This window comes from Chaetura pelagica, unplaced genomic scaffold (assembly GCF_000747805.2).
Source record: "Chaetura pelagica isolate M959 unplaced genomic scaffold, ChaPel_1.0 scaffold613, whole genome shotgun sequence".
NCBI classification, from domain to species: Eukaryota; Metazoa; Chordata; class Aves; order Apodiformes; family Apodidae; genus Chaetura; species Chaetura pelagica.
This window is the reverse complement of record NW_009952571.1, coordinates 336,332-354,279: the sequence shown is the minus strand read 5'-3', so window position 1 is coordinate 354,279 and position 17,948 is coordinate 336,332. Positions and strand designations below refer to the sequence as shown.

At 47.8% G+C, this 17,948-nt stretch overlaps 1 protein-coding gene across 1 annotated transcript in view; it reads right to left on the bottom strand.

The window, feature by feature from the left end:
- Positions 1-3,303: 3,303 nt before the first annotated feature.
- The window catches only part of EPS8L2 (EPS8-like 2), a 32,922-nt gene continuing 18,277 nt past the window's right edge, over positions 3,304-17,948 (bottom strand). Inside the window, exons 6-19 of the mRNA XM_009993556.1 lie at positions 17,769-17,908; positions 16,349-16,428; positions 15,753-15,879; positions 15,356-15,444; positions 14,954-15,028; positions 13,750-13,898; positions 13,444-13,588; positions 12,900-12,997; positions 9,281-9,392; positions 8,120-8,245; positions 6,948-7,080; positions 4,905-5,088; positions 3,965-4,097; positions 3,304-3,623 (exon numbers count right to left, since the gene is read on the bottom strand). Of these exons, the coding sequence (XP_009991858.1) occupies positions 3,552-3,623; positions 3,965-4,097; positions 4,905-5,088; positions 6,948-7,080; positions 8,120-8,245; positions 9,281-9,392; positions 12,900-12,997; positions 13,444-13,588; positions 13,750-13,898; positions 14,954-15,028; positions 15,356-15,444; positions 15,753-15,879; positions 16,349-16,428; positions 17,769-17,908 (1,663 nt within the window). The 3' untranslated portion in view covers positions 3,304-3,551. The remainder of the gene's footprint in view (positions 3,624-3,964; positions 4,098-4,904; positions 5,089-6,947; positions 7,081-8,119; positions 8,246-9,280; positions 9,393-12,899; positions 12,998-13,443; positions 13,589-13,749; positions 13,899-14,953; positions 15,029-15,355; positions 15,445-15,752; positions 15,880-16,348; positions 16,429-17,768; positions 17,909-17,948) is intronic.

Genomic DNA, 17,948 nt, shown 5'->3' with positions numbered 1-17,948 from the left:
CGAGCCGCCCCTCAGACACTCGTCCCTCTCTCGGGGCCTCTCCGGGCTCCCTGCGTGACACAAGATGGCGGTGGGGGGGTGTTGCTGAGGGTGAGGCGTTGGCCAGACTTCAGCAGCGCCTCCGGACGGGCCTGACTGGGGTAGTAACTGTTTGCAGGAGCCGAGCGTTTCTTCCCCTGACAAGGCTCGAAATGGCTTTTCAGCCAGGGCTCCTGCACTGCAGTGCCAGAGAGAGGCCCCCAGACCCGGCAAGACACGTTCTCCTTGAGCACTTGCAGGTGTTTGTTTGTTTGTCTCTACTCCATTTAAGCTCTAGAGAAGGTGATACATCAATGTGGTTGTGCTTCTGACACAGGGAATGGGACTTGGCTGGAAATGATTTCGGAATCTCCCACTTGGCCTTAAAACAGGCTCTTTGGACCATGCTGTTCCCCTAGTTTTGCCTTGTATTGTTTCAACTGTGGAAGATGTGACAGTTATTTTCCCTTCCTGATATACAAGAATGTGCTTTTGTGCAACCCTCTCATGGTTTGTCCAACACAAAGGGAAGATAATGGAAAGAGAGGCTGTGTTTAAGTCCCATTTGAACTCTGTGACTGTCCAGGAAATGTGTGCTCATTGTCTCCAGAGCCTTTTGCCAAAGCGTAAAAGTGCCTCCCTTGTAAATCCCTTCCCTTCTATTTGTTCTCAGCCCAGCATTAGCTGACATTGACCAGGATTGAGTATCTTTAGCTTGTCAGTACATGATGTAGTCTTGGCAGTATCTGCGTGTGGAAATGCTGGCCTGTTGTCTCACTTGCATGTTCTAGAAGAAGAAAATTGTTTTTAAAGAAAGGGGGTGTTTTGAGTTCAGCTGGTAGCTTTCCCAGCATTTGACTGCTATGGTAGATGGGCCTACACATTTTGAAACATGAGTGATTATCAGGGCCTTAACGACCTTCCTGTTGAACAGGAGTTCCCCAGAAACAAAAGGAAACGTGTGGTTTGAGTCACTCTGCTGGGTGTCTTTGCAGACTCACAGTGACAAGGCACTATGAAAAGCCAGCCCTTAACAACTGCTTTCATGTCCTTTAATTTATATCCAAGTGACAGAGACAGAGATGAAGTTACAAGTATAACTTAACTATTTTAATAAATCTGATACAGTGCATGGTTATATCACTTTATCCTTCAGTTGCATTCCTGTACAGTACATTATAGCATTGCCTGCAGTACATATAGAACAGCTCAGTCATATGGGAATTTTGAAAAGTGACTCCTGCAGTAAGGTTTACTGATACTTTTATTTTACAAAATGCTCCTGTGGCTCCCAGCTGACCTGAACTCTTCTGTTATGATCCCAAGTGACTATAATCCTCTGTGATTAGTTTTCCTTTACACCCAAAGAGAAGAATGGTGGTGTGTTTCCTAGCTCACCATTTGTTTTTATTTTCATTTTAGAAATGATGTAGCCTCCTGTGCTTGTAACACCAATGGATTGCTGGTGTTCACACCTGCTGCCCATCACCACCCCAATCGAGAGCCAGGGCTTCTCAGGTGGATTCTCCTCATCTTCCCTCCCTGACAAGGTGAGTACCCACTGCAGACTCCAGCCTCATGGAATGCCAGCAGGCTTGGGACTAAATATATCATCCCCCTTTGTGAGCTCCCTGCCTGCACCCCAGATCTGCTGGTGCTAACAAGGTCCTGTTTCAAGCTTAAGAAAATATATCATCCATTAGGAATGATTTTGGGAGAACAAAGCCAAACTTGAGGTGCAGCAGGACTCACACTTAAGACATGTGCTCCCCAGCCCCTGCTTGGCAGCTTTTTCCATTAGATCTGCAAGGACAGACCCAAATTAGGCAAAGACTCAGGCTTGTGCTTAACCTTTGGGGGAGGTGGGACCCTTGACAACAGATAAGGAAAGCTAGTGAGTGGGTCTTTGTGGAGTTTGGGCCTGAATTCCCCTTCAACCAAAGTTAATGTGGGAATGAGAGAGAACGATAAAGTCTGCCTGGTCTGTGGGCAGCTCCTGTGGCTGGGCTTGCTTTGCTGTGTCCTTATCAAGTTGGCCTGTAAGTAAAATATATATAAAAATGATGTTTGTGCCAAACTTGCCATAGACAGAAAATCTACTCTGTGTTTGTTTGAGCTTCTGAAACTTTTGAGTAACTTACTGGTGTGTAATCACTTAGTTATGAGTCTAGGGAAAGCGATTTATTTTCCCCTCCCCTCATTTCTATGGATCAGGTTGCCCACGAAAACTGTGGAAGCCCCATCCCTGAAAGTGCTGAAGGGCAGGTTGGATGGGGCTTGGAGCAGCTTGGACTGGTGGGAGGTGTCCCTGCCCATGGCAGGGGGGTTGGAACTAGGTGATCTTTAAGATCCCTTCCAACCAATCCATTCCATGATTCCAACAGGGGCTGTTTCACTAAGTAGACACATATATGTGCACATAACAATAAGAGAAACAGGAAGTGAAGACCAACAGCCTCTACTACATTATTTTGTGTTGTTTTTTTTTCCCTCGTGGCCATTTATTTGGTCTTAAACCAGCCTTTTCCAGTGTGCTTTTGTTCCCTAGATATTTAGGAAGCATTTCAGGTTACTCCTTCTCATGGACATGTAATGGTGAGGATGAAGTGGTGACTGAAAATGGGAAGGTGGGGACAAAGTGGCAAAGGCCCTGGAAGGTGTTCCCATTTTCAGTCACCGCTTTATCCCCACCTTCACATTTTTGGGGCTGGGACAAATGGTAGGGACTTCCCTGCTCCTGGTTTGAGGCCTGGCTTGGGCAGTTCCTCAACTTTCCACTGCAGGTGCCTAAGAGAAGGGCTGCACAGCTGCCCTGAGCCCCAGCTCTGCCTCAGCAGGGGCGGTGGGGCTGAGCTGCCCTGTTTGCAGTTGAGATCCCATCAGTTGTCAATGGGGATCCTGCCTGTTCCCAAAGGCTGCACAGACTGGTGCCTGTATTTTTGGAAGGAACCAGTCTCAGGCAACATCTGTTGCCATTCCAGCCTTGCTCAACGAGGGTGCATGGGTGGAAAGAAGGAGGCCAGTGAGTTGTCACAGGGCTGGTGGGCTGCAGGGGGTATCTGCCACAGAGAAGGAAGTGAAAAGTGGGGGGAAATGCTCATTTCCATGGTCCAGACTCTCAGCACTCGGGCTGGCTGGGTTTGTGCTGCCTGCTGTGCCCTCCCTGCCCCAGCCACACCAGCCAGGGGGGTGAGAGCAGGCACAGCCCTTGGAAAAAAGCTTTGTAAGGTCTTTTTTTTCTTGACTCCAGCCCTTGTCACATTTAGACACGTGTGGATTCTTATGCATGCACATAAAATTTCAGTATAAAATATATAGTTATAAAAAAAAATATTTCATGCAATATTAAAACACCTTTCCCAATGGGATGTGGTCTTATTGTTTACCCTTATCAACAGTGTTCAAGAAACTGTCACTTTGATGGCAATTACACCAGAGCCCTGCTGCCTCTTGTCTGGACTGGGGGTCATTGCTTCCATTCCCTTTTTTTTTTGCACTACTATGACTAATAGCTGAAATAAAGCAGATAGATTTTAATTAGCAGCATCAATCCTTTCCTGGCGACGCTTCATGATTTCTTGGAGCTCTGACTCCCCTCTGCTTTTCTAGAATGGAAACAAAAGAGGAATTTGAATTTTAACTTAAAGCTATAGTTAACAGACAATATTTAAGCAATGCTGTAAGAGTAGAGCGATTTCAGAGGGATGAGTGAAACCAGTAAGAAGGCAGGTTCATTAGTGGAGACAGGGTGATCTGCCTAGCAGATTTGGGTCCTTCTCCCTTAAGAGGATTTTTAGGTGGATTTTTGGTTGTGTGGGTTTTGGGTTGGTTTTTGGTTTGTTGGTTTTTTTAAATTGTGTTTCTTAAAAAGTCTGTTTCATGGGATTATCTGACATTGCTGGAACAGGCACCAATCCAGGCAGGAGTTGTCCAGAAAGCTGCTTACCTCCAGTTGGTTTTTCTCCACTGTGATTTTACTGTATACTCTGTTTCCCTCATCTCCACACACTTTCTTCAGCTCCTCTCTGTTGAGGGAGAAGAGCTGAGCTCCAGTAAGGATGCCAAGGTGTTCCACTGTCCTGGGAAGACACAAAGGGAGGAAATGACAATTGTGCTGCACGTGGCCTCTTGCTAAAGGAGAGGAGTCAGAGGTAGGAGCAGCAGATGTGCTGCCCCTGCAGCAGGACATGTCACCTGCAGGGCCCTGGGGCTGAGCCAGGGTGGCAGCTCTTGGGTATCCTAAGCTTCTGGCAGGGATAACAGGAAGCCATGAGGAGCAGGTGAAGCCGTTGTCACCCCCGTGTACCCAGCCCCAGGGATTTCACCCCAGTGGCATCACATTTGGGAGCAATCCAGGCAGCTTTTTGGTCCTTCCCTGGTGGCTGGGAAGATCTAGGCCTGGCTGAGGATCTGGCTCATCCTTAGAGATGATTTACAACAGCTTCTCCAGAGACAGGCAGTTGTCTGCAATGTGCATTTCAGGCCATGGGTTTAGTTAGTTAGTTAATTAGTTATTTTGCTCTAAGTTCAGCACTCTGAATGGGCTAACCAGGGCCAGACAAGCACCAGTGGTGAGATGTTACGCTGTGTTTGTGAGCTGTGTGAATAAGCAGAACCATTCCTTGATTTGCAGCTTCTCATTAGGTCTTTAGCTGCACTGCAAGACAAGGCTTATTTGATAGTGTCTGAGAAAGAAAGGCAGTAAGTTTGAATGTACTGGTTTTAGAGCCTGGGTTTAATATGATTGAAATCTAATTTGCAACACAGGCTCTTTAAGTAAATGCCAGTGACCTGCAATCCAGCTGAAATGCTGCAAGCTTCTCCCCTCCCCCCGCCCCTTCTCAAATGAAGGACCATGTTTCATACAGAGGTGAAGCAGATCTTACTCTTTGCTGAATGACTTTGCCTCCAGCCAGGCTTTGACTTCTTCAGTGCTGGATTCAAAGGTGAGGGGCACAAAAGCTTCCTGAGGCTTTTCCACTTTGAAATTCCTGTGGGGAGGCTGGATTTTATTGTTTGTGATCTTCTTTAACAACTCATCGTTCAGCTCGTCCATGTGGTGAATAAGTTCTGGGGAAACAAAGCACAAGGAAGAGAGCAGGGAATGAAATCAAGTCTTCAGGCACAAATCCTATTAAATCAGTGTGTTTGAGGGGAAATTAAGAAAGATCAAGATGTGGCTCAGCATTTTATGCACTCTCAATACACCAAAGGAAAGTGCTTGCGTTTATATTTTAGATTTAAAGAGCATCCTTATGTGCTTTTAGAGCAATAGGTTAAGCAATGACAGTTTAACCTTCAAAAACAGTAGGAGAACATTTTGGTTAGAACACACTGATTTTGTGTGACTGGTCTGCATCAGGGGCTGGTCAGGGCCTCTATTTTCACCTTATTTCATACTTACATTTATATTGGGACCGACCTTGTTCCTGCTGTTGCTGACCTACCTGGTTCATCACACCTCATGCAAAGGACAGAAACCTTGCAGGTTTGCTCAGGGGTGTAGAGCCTGCTCTGGCAGAGCTGCTGCTCCCACTGGTGCTGTCAAGTGGTGACAAGGGAAAGGGTCCCTCTTCCCTGCTGCCAGGTGATGTGTTTTTGCTTCAGTTTTGTCATCTTCCTGTTTTCAAGTTGCTTAGTTCCCTTTGGGCTATTGAAAGAAGGAAATTGCCCTGCAACCTTAGCAGCAGGGAGGGGAAAAAACCCAAACCACATGAGACAGCAGAGGTCGGGGAGGCCTGACTGCTTGTGTCTGAGAAGGAGGTTCCCATTTTTGTGTTGCCTTTTATTTTCATCCCATTGCTGTGGCCTGACGTGGAAGGCCTGTTGTGTGAGCACCTACAATTAGAGTCTAGTTTCTGAGCTCTAGTCCTGCTCTCTCTATTTTTCAGTCCTCTCTGCCACTTGTAATAAGCAACTTGTTGATCCGGGTGCCCAGAACTCCAGCTTTTGCTGGGCAGCTCAACAGAAGTAGCAGGAAGCACGAGCTGGGGGTGAGCAGCACCCTCTTAAAACTGCAGTGACACATCCTCTAGTGGTACTTTTTCCATGAAACTCCTGAAGGCTGGGGAGTATAGCTCAGGCTTGTTAATAGATGTGTATCTGTGGTGCTCACAGGGGACTTTCTGCTGTCCCCAAAGGGCTCCTGCCTCCAGGCGTCCATGGTGGCTGACCAGGGGAAGGGCCCTGGCTGTGGCCTCAGGCAAACAGATTGCTACAGGGTGGGATAAGGGGGGAGATAAGCAGGGCTCCTGGTCTTTCTCATGCTCTGTCAGCCCGTGCAGCACATACAGGGGAAGGAGTCTCCTGTGAATCTCCTGTTTGGCAGATCTGCTGCCTGGGATCCCTCCAAAACTACATGAAGGAACAGGCCATGTGAGGCAGGGGACAAGAGCAAAGGAAGCAAGAGGAAGTGATTGGCCTGAATGTGGGTGGCTGCTTAAACACACCTAAACGTTTTGGCAGGGAAAGTAAACTCTGTCCTTGGGAGGAAGAGGAAGGTAAAGCTGGAAGAGAGGTTAAGGTGGTCACCTTTTTGCCCTGCTTGTCTCAGGCTGCCTGAGAGTCTGGCATGTGAGCCACTGAGCTCCTCAGAGCCTCTCTGGTGGCTGCTGCACTACCTGGAACCTCCTCTGTACATCTCCAAAAACACTGCTGGTCTCTTGCTTATCACTACCAGGTGCAGTCCCTCCTTGTGCAGAGCCTCAGGAGAGGGAACACACCCAGGTAGGGCTGGTCACATGCACACAGCAACCAAAAATAGTGGACAAACCATTATGGTGAAACCAGAGGAAGAAAGCAAACCAGCAGGACAGAGAGCACGGGCCCACAGGAGCTTTTCAAAAGTCCCAACATGCAAAGCTGTGGTGTGAGGCTCTCTGGCCGCCTGAGGCTGCCCCATGTGGTGTGGAGGGTCCTATGGGACCTACGTTCTTTGGCCTCCTGGGGGGAGTTGCGGGACAGCATCTCACTGCCCCACTTGTCCCCGGCGTAGCTGGCAGGGAGCTTGTGAGTTGGGCTGGATGGTCCGTATCCCCTGGGGCTCAGCTCTCCTTTGTACTTCTGGTTAGAGCAGGTGAGAAGAAAAAAAAAAAAAAAGAAGAAAAAAAAGTGTAAGAATTTTTTTGCCATTTTACATTTTCTTAAACTTTTTGCCTCCCACCCATGATGGGAAATGGAGGGACAAAGTGCCCTGTTGTCGCTGTGCTGATGTGGCCTCAAGTGGAGTTGCATGGAAGAAGTTCATTTCTGGGGTACCTTGGGAAAGAACAGGACCAAACCAAAGGCTGAAGCTGCATGAAGACATTTACACCCCTGGGAAACATGTCACAGTCGTCACAGTGAGAGGGGGACAGGTTTCTGCTGGCTTGGTGCCATAGGGGGTGAGGGCTCTCATGGGAGTGACATGGTTCTTCAGCCTTTTCCTGGGCAGAAATCACTGCTCATGGGGTGTCCTTGGAGGTGGAGAGCAAGGGAGGCAAAAGGACTTTTACAGGAAGAGAAAAGAAACAGAAATCCCATTTGAAGCTAAAGCATCACTGCTCTGGTAACTGGATGTTGTAGGACCCCTGCCAAGTGCCTGGAGCATTCTGGAAGGAGTTTGTTTGCCATGTTCTTGATTAAACTTCCAGGGCTTTTGTCCAGAGACCTGCTGGGGCACCTCATGCTTTGAATTAAAGCTGTGAAATACCCAAGTAGGGAGGCAGTTATGTACTTCCTTAGGGCATTTAGAGCTCTCCAGCCCCACATTTTTGTGATGCAAGGTGCTTGAGGGCAGGCAGGCAATACTTCACCTGTCCCATAGCCCTGCCTGCCAGGCCCCTTGGCAGCAGTGCTTGGCATCTGGGAGCAGAAGGAAAGCATGAGGCTGCCATAGGGATGGGAAGGATGGATCTCGTTTGGGGAGGGGGGAGGTAAATGGTGGCAAAATGTGAGAGTTTTATCATAGGAGACTCAAGAATCTCCAGGATCCTGGCTTGTTTGCTTGGGGGGGTTCATCCTGACTTGTGCACAGCATCCTAAGGAATCCAGGGAGGTCTGATTGCAGGATTATTCCCAGAGGCTGGTGATGCCCTGCAGCCAGCTCCCAGTTCAATATCACCTGATTACAGACCTGTTCCAGCTCCAGCTCCTCCAGTTTCACCACATCCAGGATGTTATAAGGGACATAGCCAGCCTGCCCGCTCCGGTTGAGCAACTTCCACCACTGCTTGTTGTCTTCCAACACCTGAGAGAGGGGGAAAAGTAATCCATTTCTGACATCCATAGATGGCACATAGTGGGAATAAAGTAGCCAGTGAAGTGAAGTGATCAGAATAACACCAGACAGATCCACCGCACTCATCTGCCATTCAGGACTGAAGCCTTTCCTGAAAAGCATCAGAATTTACCCTGATGAGGAACAGGAGAACATCTCTGGGGGAAGACAGACCTGGGGTGTGGAAGAACTCAGAGTTCCTTCTTAATTTACCTGTTTCTCCATCTTGTTAATGTTTGGGGTTTTTTTGTTTTGGTTTTTTTTTTCCCTAGTGATTGAGTTTGTTTTATCTTTTTGCATTAAAAAAAAAAAACCAAGACTGCCTCCTGAAAAGCTGCTGGGTGTTACCAGACACCCTGACCAGGTGTTACATCTAACACATGGTCACATCACCAGCCTGATGTGGCAAGGAGAGCCCATTGCTGAGGTACCTCCTGTTGTACCTGCCCTCCTGTACCTTTCAGCAGGCTTGCTTTTACCCAGAACTGTGGATTTTATTTTTTAAAAAAGGTAGTCCTCCCAGAGTGGCTGAGCTTTACTGGCATTTCTCCCATCTCTCATTCCAGCTACACTTTGAAGTCTTTGCCTCAGGTCACAGATGTGTTGTGGTCAGTGTGTGGACCAAGTCATGTCCTGCATTTTCCAGCTGTCCATACTGTTGTGGAAAGAATAAGGTTCTGAAAAAGGGTGTTTTCATAGATAATAATTCCTTTGGGGTGGTGGTGGGGGGGGGAGTAGTAATAATGGACCCAGCAAGTGGGTGAGCAATAGAGTTTGTTTTCCTTGCTCCTCCCAGCTAATTAAGATGTGACTGATCAGTCAGCTGAGCCCATGGGCACAGCCAGCTCAGCTGGGGCGTAAGGCTTTGGATCCGAACAAAGCTTTGTGTTCCTGCTTGGAAAACATCCAGCAAAAGTGAGCTGGAGCTTGGCAGTATCTTGAGGTCTCTCTCTTGCTCCTGGGAAGGGGAGGGGGGCACAGCTTGAACCCAGCACCTTCACACACCTCCAGGATTTCATCCTTAAGCACTGAGAGTTCGTTGGCATTTCTTGCGGTGAAGTCGTAGCGGATTTTGGCATATCTCCTGGGCAGGGCCATCCCCTGGGGCTCAAAATTCCTGCAGGAGGGAAAGAATAATGGAGTTGTCATGGAGGCCCACCTAATAACTAGGGCAGTATAGGTGCATTGGCAAAAGAGGACTGCTGAAGGCTGGGTGTTTGTGTTTGGGGGACAGGGCCTCTTTGCTGCTCTATTTTGAGGAGTATTTTCACCTCTCGTTTTATTGAAACATTCTTTTTGGGAAAAAAAAGGGCTGTTTAGTTAGTAGCTTAGTAGAGGACTGCAAGGTTGCTGCTCTTAGGGTGGGAGAAAAGACCCCTGCCATCTGGTACTTTGCAAAGGCTGGGGAGACAAAGCACAAGCAAAATGCACTGATTGCACCTGCTGTGAAAACTAAGTGTGAAACCCCATGTCCTGCTAAGTGGAACCAACTGCTCCACATGCCAGAGTAGAGGGGAGGCACCAGTGCTGGGGAGAGGGGGTTGAAAAGGAGTGGAGGGAGAACTGGGCCCAACTCTGTGGTTTTTTTCATCAGGCACTGAATGCTGAGCTGCTGGGACAGGATTCTGCAGGTTCTCAGAAAAGGTGAGTCTGAATGTTTCTCTTCTAAGATATGTTTTTGGGGGGAAGAACGTGTGTGAGTGTTTTGCTTGGGAATTTCTTGCACAAGGGTATAGAGTTCTCAGTGTTGAACTGGCTTTTCATTTGGAAAGAGAGACAAAATAATATGGTGGATTGTCAAAAATGGAAAATGCTGAAAAAGTGGAATGAAAGACTTCCTTTGACCCAAACTGAAATGGTTTAATTTTTCATAGGTTGTGGGTTTTTTTGTTTGTTGTTGTTAGGTTTTTTTTCCTGGTTTAGGAAGACTTTGCAGATCTCATCTTTTTCTTCTCTAGTTAAAATGGGTGTAGTGTTATTTTTTTAATTCCAAAAGTGTTTGCATGATGGAAAAACTGCCTTGTCTTGTTGTGTAACGGCAGGTAGGAACTATTTTAATGGATTTTCTGTGGACATTTCTGATTCTGATTTGCCAGGGGTGCTGTGTGTGCAGAGCCAGGCCCTCCTCCAGTATGTCGAGTTCTGTGTCACTTAGTGAAGCTGGTGCTTCCAGCAGCTATGGTTTTTAGCCTGATGGTTTTTTCCATTGCTGAGTTCTTGGGTTTGGTCAGTGAATTTTAAATCTGTGATCTGTGGAAACTCAGCTTTTTACGGACAGCTGCTGAGGCATCTGTAAAACCTGACCTGGAAAAGCAAGCCCCTTGTGTGTTTGGTGTTTTCCTCAGATGGCTTTGGGTGGTCTGGAAGAGGTTGAAGCCACTGGTTCAGTGGTTTGGTATCATGTTTGTGGCTGTAGTGTTGCCTTCAGTTTGCTTGGTTTGGGTCAGCTCTCGGTCTAGTTACAACCATGTGCGATATCTGAGTTGTAAGTGTGGTGTGGGCAGCTCGGAGCAGGATTTCAGATAGACTGAAGGAAAGAGAGTGGTGGCTTTACCCAGCAGTGCCCTAAAGGCAGGGAAGCAGAGGCAAGCCCGAGTTAGGTAGAAATGCCTTATTTTGTAGCATTCCAGAGGGTGAATGAGTCATGGGGAAAGAGGGCTGGAGGAGGCTGAGGCCAACAAGCACCTCGATTTTACACCTGTGATGATTATTGTGCAATTGCTTGGGGCTCTTGTGACTGCAGCCAAACCCTGCTGAGAATAACAATACTGATGCATGGGTGTTTTTCTTAATATAGTTAACTGGTTCAGACTACTCTGAAAAGAGCATGAGTATGGCAGGAAATATGTCTGTCCCAGGACTTTGATCTTGGCAAACATCTGAGCAGACTTGGCAGAGGTCTGCTCAGGACTGAAGAAGGCATCTAAGAACATCCTCAGTTTTGGCATCTGATTCAGTGCCCTTATCCATAAAGAAAACATGAAAGTTAATGTGTAAGGAAAAAAAAACTTGCTCTGGACAGTCTGAAAGGCAGGTAAAAAGGTGCCCCACTGAGCCCTGGAGGAAACAGATCCTCATCTGTGCTCACACTGTGGTTAGGCTGGTGGTGTCTCAGGGAAACATTCTCCTTGGTAAGAAGACACAGTGTTCCATTTGTACTCCAGGGCTCCATACTCTCTTTACACTTTTCCTCTGCTGAGACTAACAGATGAAAAGGTTTCCTTGTGTGCATTATCCACTAGTCACTAAAGACAGACTGAAATATTCTAATGTCAACTAAGTTCTCCTGATTTTCCATAACCTCACTAAGAAAAATGCAATTGGAGAAGAGACTTGGTTAGCATCTATGCCATTTTATGGTCCCACCAGGAGCTTTGATGGGGTGAACAGGAAGAGTAAGTTATTTGCTGACAGAACTGAATTGAAAGTATTTTGTTATGAGTTTGAACTTTGGTAGTAGTAGTAGAGCTTCTATTCTAATTGAATTGATTTATAAAACCATGAAAAAACAGTCTGGATTGAAGGTGTTTTCCCAGCTGGCTGCAGAAAAGCACGATGATTAAGTGCTCTGCTGGGTCTTTAGAGATCTGAAGTTGGTAACTTTGTGTCAAATCCCTGCAGAGCAGAGTGGAGTAGAGAATTCACTTGCAAATTCATCAAAACTCTTAAGTTCTCAGAATAATTTTAAAGGCATAAACTCTTGTAAACAAACAAGCAGGTGAAAAGCCTCTACACTTGGAAGCAAAAGCACTTCCATAAGGATCTGATGCCACTGAGTGATGGAAAACTAGCAGTAGGGTAGAATGTTTGGTTCAGTTGTGGAGGAGCCATCCCCTGGGAAAAAGCCTGAAGGAAAGGGCCAGCCTGGCTGGTTCTGGGCTGGGAGCTGAACTTCCCAAGACTTCTGAGGGAAGGAGAAGAGGTTTTTTTCCCCTCACTTTCTGGATTTCATTAAGAGGAGTTGTATGAACTCCTCCTCCCCCCATGAGTTTCCTGAGGGGCAAGACTGGGAACACATTCTGCTTTAATTCAGCCTCTAATACATGTTTTTTCCCTTTGGTTGTCTCAGAAAACAAAAGGAGGAGCTGCTGCCTCCAGTGACAGAAACTGGCACTGCCTGGTTTAACATAGTTTCTGGGCAGAGCTGCGGGGTCCAGGCTGTCCTTTCCCACCCTGCATTATTCCACAGCAGGTAGTTGTGTGTGCTGAGTAGGAACACTTACTACAGGTTCCTCCTACAAGCAGGTTCTTTCTGTGCAACCTGCAGTGGCTGTAGGATGAGTGCAGAGCTACTCCTTTAAATGTACGGGGAACTAAAGTGCAGGATCTTTGGCTCAGGATCCTTAATATCCCTGGGCTGATGTTGTGGAACAGGACATGATTGATATTCTTGCCTCTTGTGGTGGAAAACACACATCACCCGTTTCCTTGTGGAGCTGCTGGTGGTTAAAAAGCAAACAGTGTTTACGGGAATAATCCTTCATCTGATCTTGGAAGATCTCTTGATCTTATTAACAAGCCTGAATTAACAATGGGCAGAGAGTTACCCACCAGGGTGCCAAAACATCCTGGCATGATGGGGTGTTGCAGTGGGTGTTTCTGAGGTTACCAGGGGGTATGTTACCTATTGACATTCTGTTTGAAGTCCCCAGCCTGGCTCTGCTCAGCAGCCTGGCGCTTGAGGGAGGAGTTCCGGTAGGGGTATCCATTGGCTGAGGAGAGCTGGGGAGAAGAACATGGACTGGTTAGCAGGGAAGGGGAAAGGGGAAAGCTGTAGCAGATGCAAGGAGAGTGGGAGATGAGTAGTGGGCTGGAAGCTTTTGATCAGGATGAGGTGCACACCAATGTTCTTCTGGCAAACCTGGGTTCGTGGGGCTCAGTTGTGGTGTAGAGGCTGAGCAACTTGATCTGGTTCAAGAGCTCCCTGCTCACTGCAGAGGGGTGGACTAGAGAACCTCTGAAGGTCTCTTCCAACCCAACATGTTCTGTGATTTCCAGCAGGAGGTGAGGCTGATTATTGATGCCCTTTTCTGGCCTTACTTGCTTGCTGTATTTAACTGGGGTGACCAGATCCAGCTGAGTTTTGAGCCTGCTACCTGTTACCACTGCAAACTCCACATCCCTCACTCTGAAAAAGGGGGAGGGAGGGGAAAAGAAAAGAGGGTGACCAGGGCCACAGGACTAACCTCCTCTTGCAAGTGTCCAATGTCTATTTCCCAGGGAGCTCCACGGAAGATTTCAAGGGGTGGTTCCCAGCCATTGCGGAATTTGGGGATGTAGGTAGGGATGTTTGCTTCTCGGGGCCATTCAGCTCTAGGATATGAAGTGGGGAAGAGGTGGTAAGAGTCAGAACATGGCTCTACACTGTCTCAGGGAGAAGCAGGGGCATCAGGGCATCCCTGAGCCTCTGACATGGATACAGGATCAAGCATCCCCTTCTCAAGAGCTTGGTGAGATGGCAGCTCTGTCCTCACCTAGACCTGGTCCATGTCTCTCCCAGGGATTCCCAGAGGGTTATCTCCTTTGGTGTCAGGTGTCCTCTGAGGAAATCTGTGGCGTCTTTAGAAAGCAGTGGACTCACAACAGACCTGGCAAGCTCAGAGCCACCACAGCTACTGATGATCTGCATGACACACACAGAAATGAGAGATTTTGCAGGTTTTCAAAATGTCAAACCAGCACAAACACACATGGAGGAACAGAAATGAAAGAGAAAAAAAACAGGGGCTCTGATCCTTTGAGGCTCTATGGCTGCCCACTCCAAGGAAGCCAAGATACCCCCTGTGGTTAATACCTCTAAAACCAGGCTAATTCACAGTAGCCTTGCACTTCCAAAGTTCTCCTCTGTGCCTTCATGTGTAAGGGTGAGATTCCTCAACACAGATTAACTGAATGGGTGGTTTGCTGCTACCTGAGAGGGAGGCTGTGTTCCCTCAGGGTCCCCTTACTGCCCTCACACTGCACTGATAGTGCTTGACTGGCAGATTTTGTTAGGAAAAGGCAAAGAGTTCCTGGCTAAGTTCTCCAAGGCATAAAATGAAGGCAAAGGACAAGCCTTCATGCCAAGGAATGGTCTGACTCCTGTTGGCAGCAGCTAATCCTTTGATCAGCTCATTTGTCTCAAGAAACATCAGCCTGAGTCTTTGAAGAGCACTGAACAGTTCAGAGCAACAAAAGAATTCTTCTATTGCAGTCAAAGCAAAGGCTGATCTAAAAATCAAGAGATATCTCAAGCAGGCATTTTAAAAAATGGAAGATCCTTTGGTATTTCTGTGTCCCTCCTGGCTTCTTTTTATTTTTTGTTGTTGTGGTTTCTTTTCCAAGTTGGGATTTCTGCTTCTTATTTTCAGTGCAAATGCTGAGCCATGTTTGCTTGAAGGGGACATCAAGCAGATTACCAATGGGAACCACAGCTGGACTGTACTTTTGTTCCCAGTAACTCCTTGTTAATGGGGTGGAGAGATTCCTGTTTGCCAGCGTTTGTGTATTTAGCTCAGGCTGGAAATCAGATCAGAGGCCAGAAACACTGACAGAGCTGCTTCTAGACTTTACTGAGAAAGGTTTATCCAGTTGTGAGCAGTGTTTTAACTCTTCTCCATAGTCTGCCTGCCTGAAAGTGTGAAAGCAATGTTGGAAATAAAAAGTAAGTTCACAGTGAAACCAGGGAGTCAGGATTACCAGTTCCAGTGGCCCAAATAGGAAATGCACCAACTCTGAAGCGCTGGGATTCTGGATGTGCTTTCTCAGTTTGGCCTGGAAAAAGAGAAGAATCCCAGTTTAATCCTGACCTGGTTTTGATTTTGCCTTCTCTTTTCTGTCACACGGAGGGATTCTTGCTGACTAATATTTTCTAGAGTTGATAACATGGCCTAAAAAGTAAGGAAACTTTCCACAGCTCACCTGAAATCGGTGGAGAAGAGTAAGTGTTTGGGGAGTAGGAAACATTGCAGGCCAGGCTGGGTAGGGCTTGGAGCAACCTGGTCTAGTGGGATATGTCCCTGCCCATGGAGGGTGTTGGGACCAGATTATCTTTAAGGTCCCTCCATCCCAAACCAGTCTGGGATTCAGTTTTAGTCTTACCAAGAGGTTAAAAGCCAGTTTGGTTTTCTGGAAGCAGTCAATGAACTCAGCCTCGCTGGGGGGTCTTGCTCGAAGAGTCAGCATGCCCTCTTTTATGAGAAGGTGGAGAGAAAGACACTTTAGTTAGATCATCCCTTTTCAGGAAAGCTTCATCTAGCTGGCAGGCAGAAGAGACAGCAATACTGGGTGTTGAGACTAGAACTACTCTTAAAATCAAGGGTCCAGGAAAAGCCCAAGTCTTTCTCTGTGTTGGAGCCTTCACTTGTGCTCTGCAAGAAGTCCCCAGAGACCAACAGCACCTTCCAGCTGCCTCAACCTGCCCTTGCTGGGTTGTAAGCTGAGGTCTCCTCCCAACCTTCACCCATGTTCCCTGTTGGTTCTAGCTGCTGCACTGTACCTGCTGGCCCTTTCTTCTTGTTCTTCTTCCCTTTCTTCCTCTGGTTGAGCTGTTTGAATGCCTCTGCAGCCTTCTGAAGCCTGGCGACAAACACTTCAATGTCATCCAGGGTGCAGTTCAGGATTTGCTGTGAGGACAGAAATGCAACACACCTGGTGAAAGAGCCCAAGCTGCACCCAGCTGGGGAGCCCGAGACCCAGACCTGGCTGCTCTGTGCTGGCTTCATTTCCTGGAAGAATGCATGGGAATGGGGAAGCCAGGCATGAAATTAAGCTTTCCAAACACAAAGCTGTGCCTGGCTGTGTGCTGTTCTTGTCAATGTGACAAGTGACCCCTGCTGATGGCCATCTGGCAAGTAACCCCAAGACTGGGCTGTGGGCTGGGGAGGAGCAGACCCCCTGGAACCAGCAGAGCTCCCTCACATCACGGGAGATTGTAACGACCCAGTGAAGGAGCTTTGCTGTTGTTCACCTTAGGGATGACAGTTCAGCCATGGCTAGACTGTGCATAAAGGGTATCCTTATGGAGGAGCCCCAGGCTTCCTTCCTCTCTCTTCTCCCTCTGCCTCTGGACCCTGCACCATTCCTGTTACCAACCGTTTCTTTTTCAATCTTCTGTGCCAGGATGGCTCGGGACTCCTCATGATCGTGGGAGCTGGAGCTTCGTCGTTCATAGTCTGCAAACAAGGGAGGGAGAGAAAAGGGTCTTTACTGTCAGTGGCTAAAAATAGGCTCCATGAAACACAGGGACCCACAGGATGGTAACTCCCAGCTTGGTTGTTTATTCTGGGTGATGAGAGCACCTCAGGAGAGCACAGAGAGCAGGAGGTGATCAAAGATGCCAATTAAATCCTCCAAGGTGGCAGCACCTGCCTGCCAGCCCGCAGTGTGGATATGCTGCCTGGTTTCAAAGGAAAGCAGGGAAGGAACCATGAGGAGCTACAGGCTGAGACCTGCAAGCCCTGGTCTGCAGCTGCCAGGAGTCACCCACTCCTTTGCCTCTGATGCATCCAAGCTGATTTACACCTGCAGAGGAGCCAAGAGCCACCGAGTGCATTGCAGAGCCCTCCACAGGTACATCAAGTGTGATTCCCTGCCCATGGTAGGGGGGTTGGAACTAGATGATTTTTAAGGTCCTTTCCAACCCTGACAAATCTATGGTTCTATGATAAGATTAACCCCCAGCTTTCTGCAGGGCCTTCCTTGTCCCAGGGGTACCAGTTTAAATAGTAGTTGAGAAAAAAGAAATGAGACTGTGAAGTGAACACAACTGACAGTTGCTAGAAAGCAGCATGGCAGGAATTCTGTGTCACTGATGTTTAGGGCATAAAATGCCCTCAATGCATAAATCAGCATTTTTATACAAACTCAGGTGCAGTCTCTTAAGGGTTTTAATGGATATTAAAAAAAAAAAATACTCCTGCAATAAAAACAAACCATACAGGCACCTGCCAGCTTCCAGAAGACAGACTCTGTGGGGTGGGAGTGATATTTCAGTGTGAGCAATTGCTTAGGTGGCCTCGTGTGAAAAGACCATCATGTCAGCTCAGTGAGATGGGGTTTGAAAAGGCCAGCCCAGCAGGGCTGGTACAGTGGGAGGACAGGGGAGGCAGCTTTGGCAAAGGACCGTGAAAAACATGCGTCATCTTTAGGTGTCAAGCTGAAGTGATGAGTTTTGACAGGTTTTGCAGAAAAAAGCAGCAAGGTGTGTTTCAAAGGAGAAGTGATCTCTGCAAACAGGCATCTTCTCAAGGCTTTCTCCTGTCACCTGCTGTTGTGTCAGGCTCCATGTTCTCAGATCCAGAAATCCTGCCTGGGTGAACGCCCAGCTCTGCTGATGCCAGCAGTGGGATTAAAGCTTCATGCTGAGCCTCCTGGGAAGGGCAGGGTCAAGGGTGGCCATTTCCCTAGAAACTCTTGTGCATCAGAATATAGATATTTCTACATGGTCCAGCTCTGAAATATAGACCTTATTTTCATTTTGTAAAAGGACAGGCTCGCTGAGTGCCCCCGGTACCTGGGGTGTGGTGGGAAGGGGGTGCCACCCGGTTCCTGTTCATCCCTGAGCCCCGCGCGTCGTGCTGGATCGGGATGGGGGCCGGTCCTTGGGGTGGTGGCAGGATGGATTGTCTCTGCTTGATCTTTTCTTGGTTTGCTCTGCAAGGGAAGCAACATCCAACCACCCCATCAGTGGCTG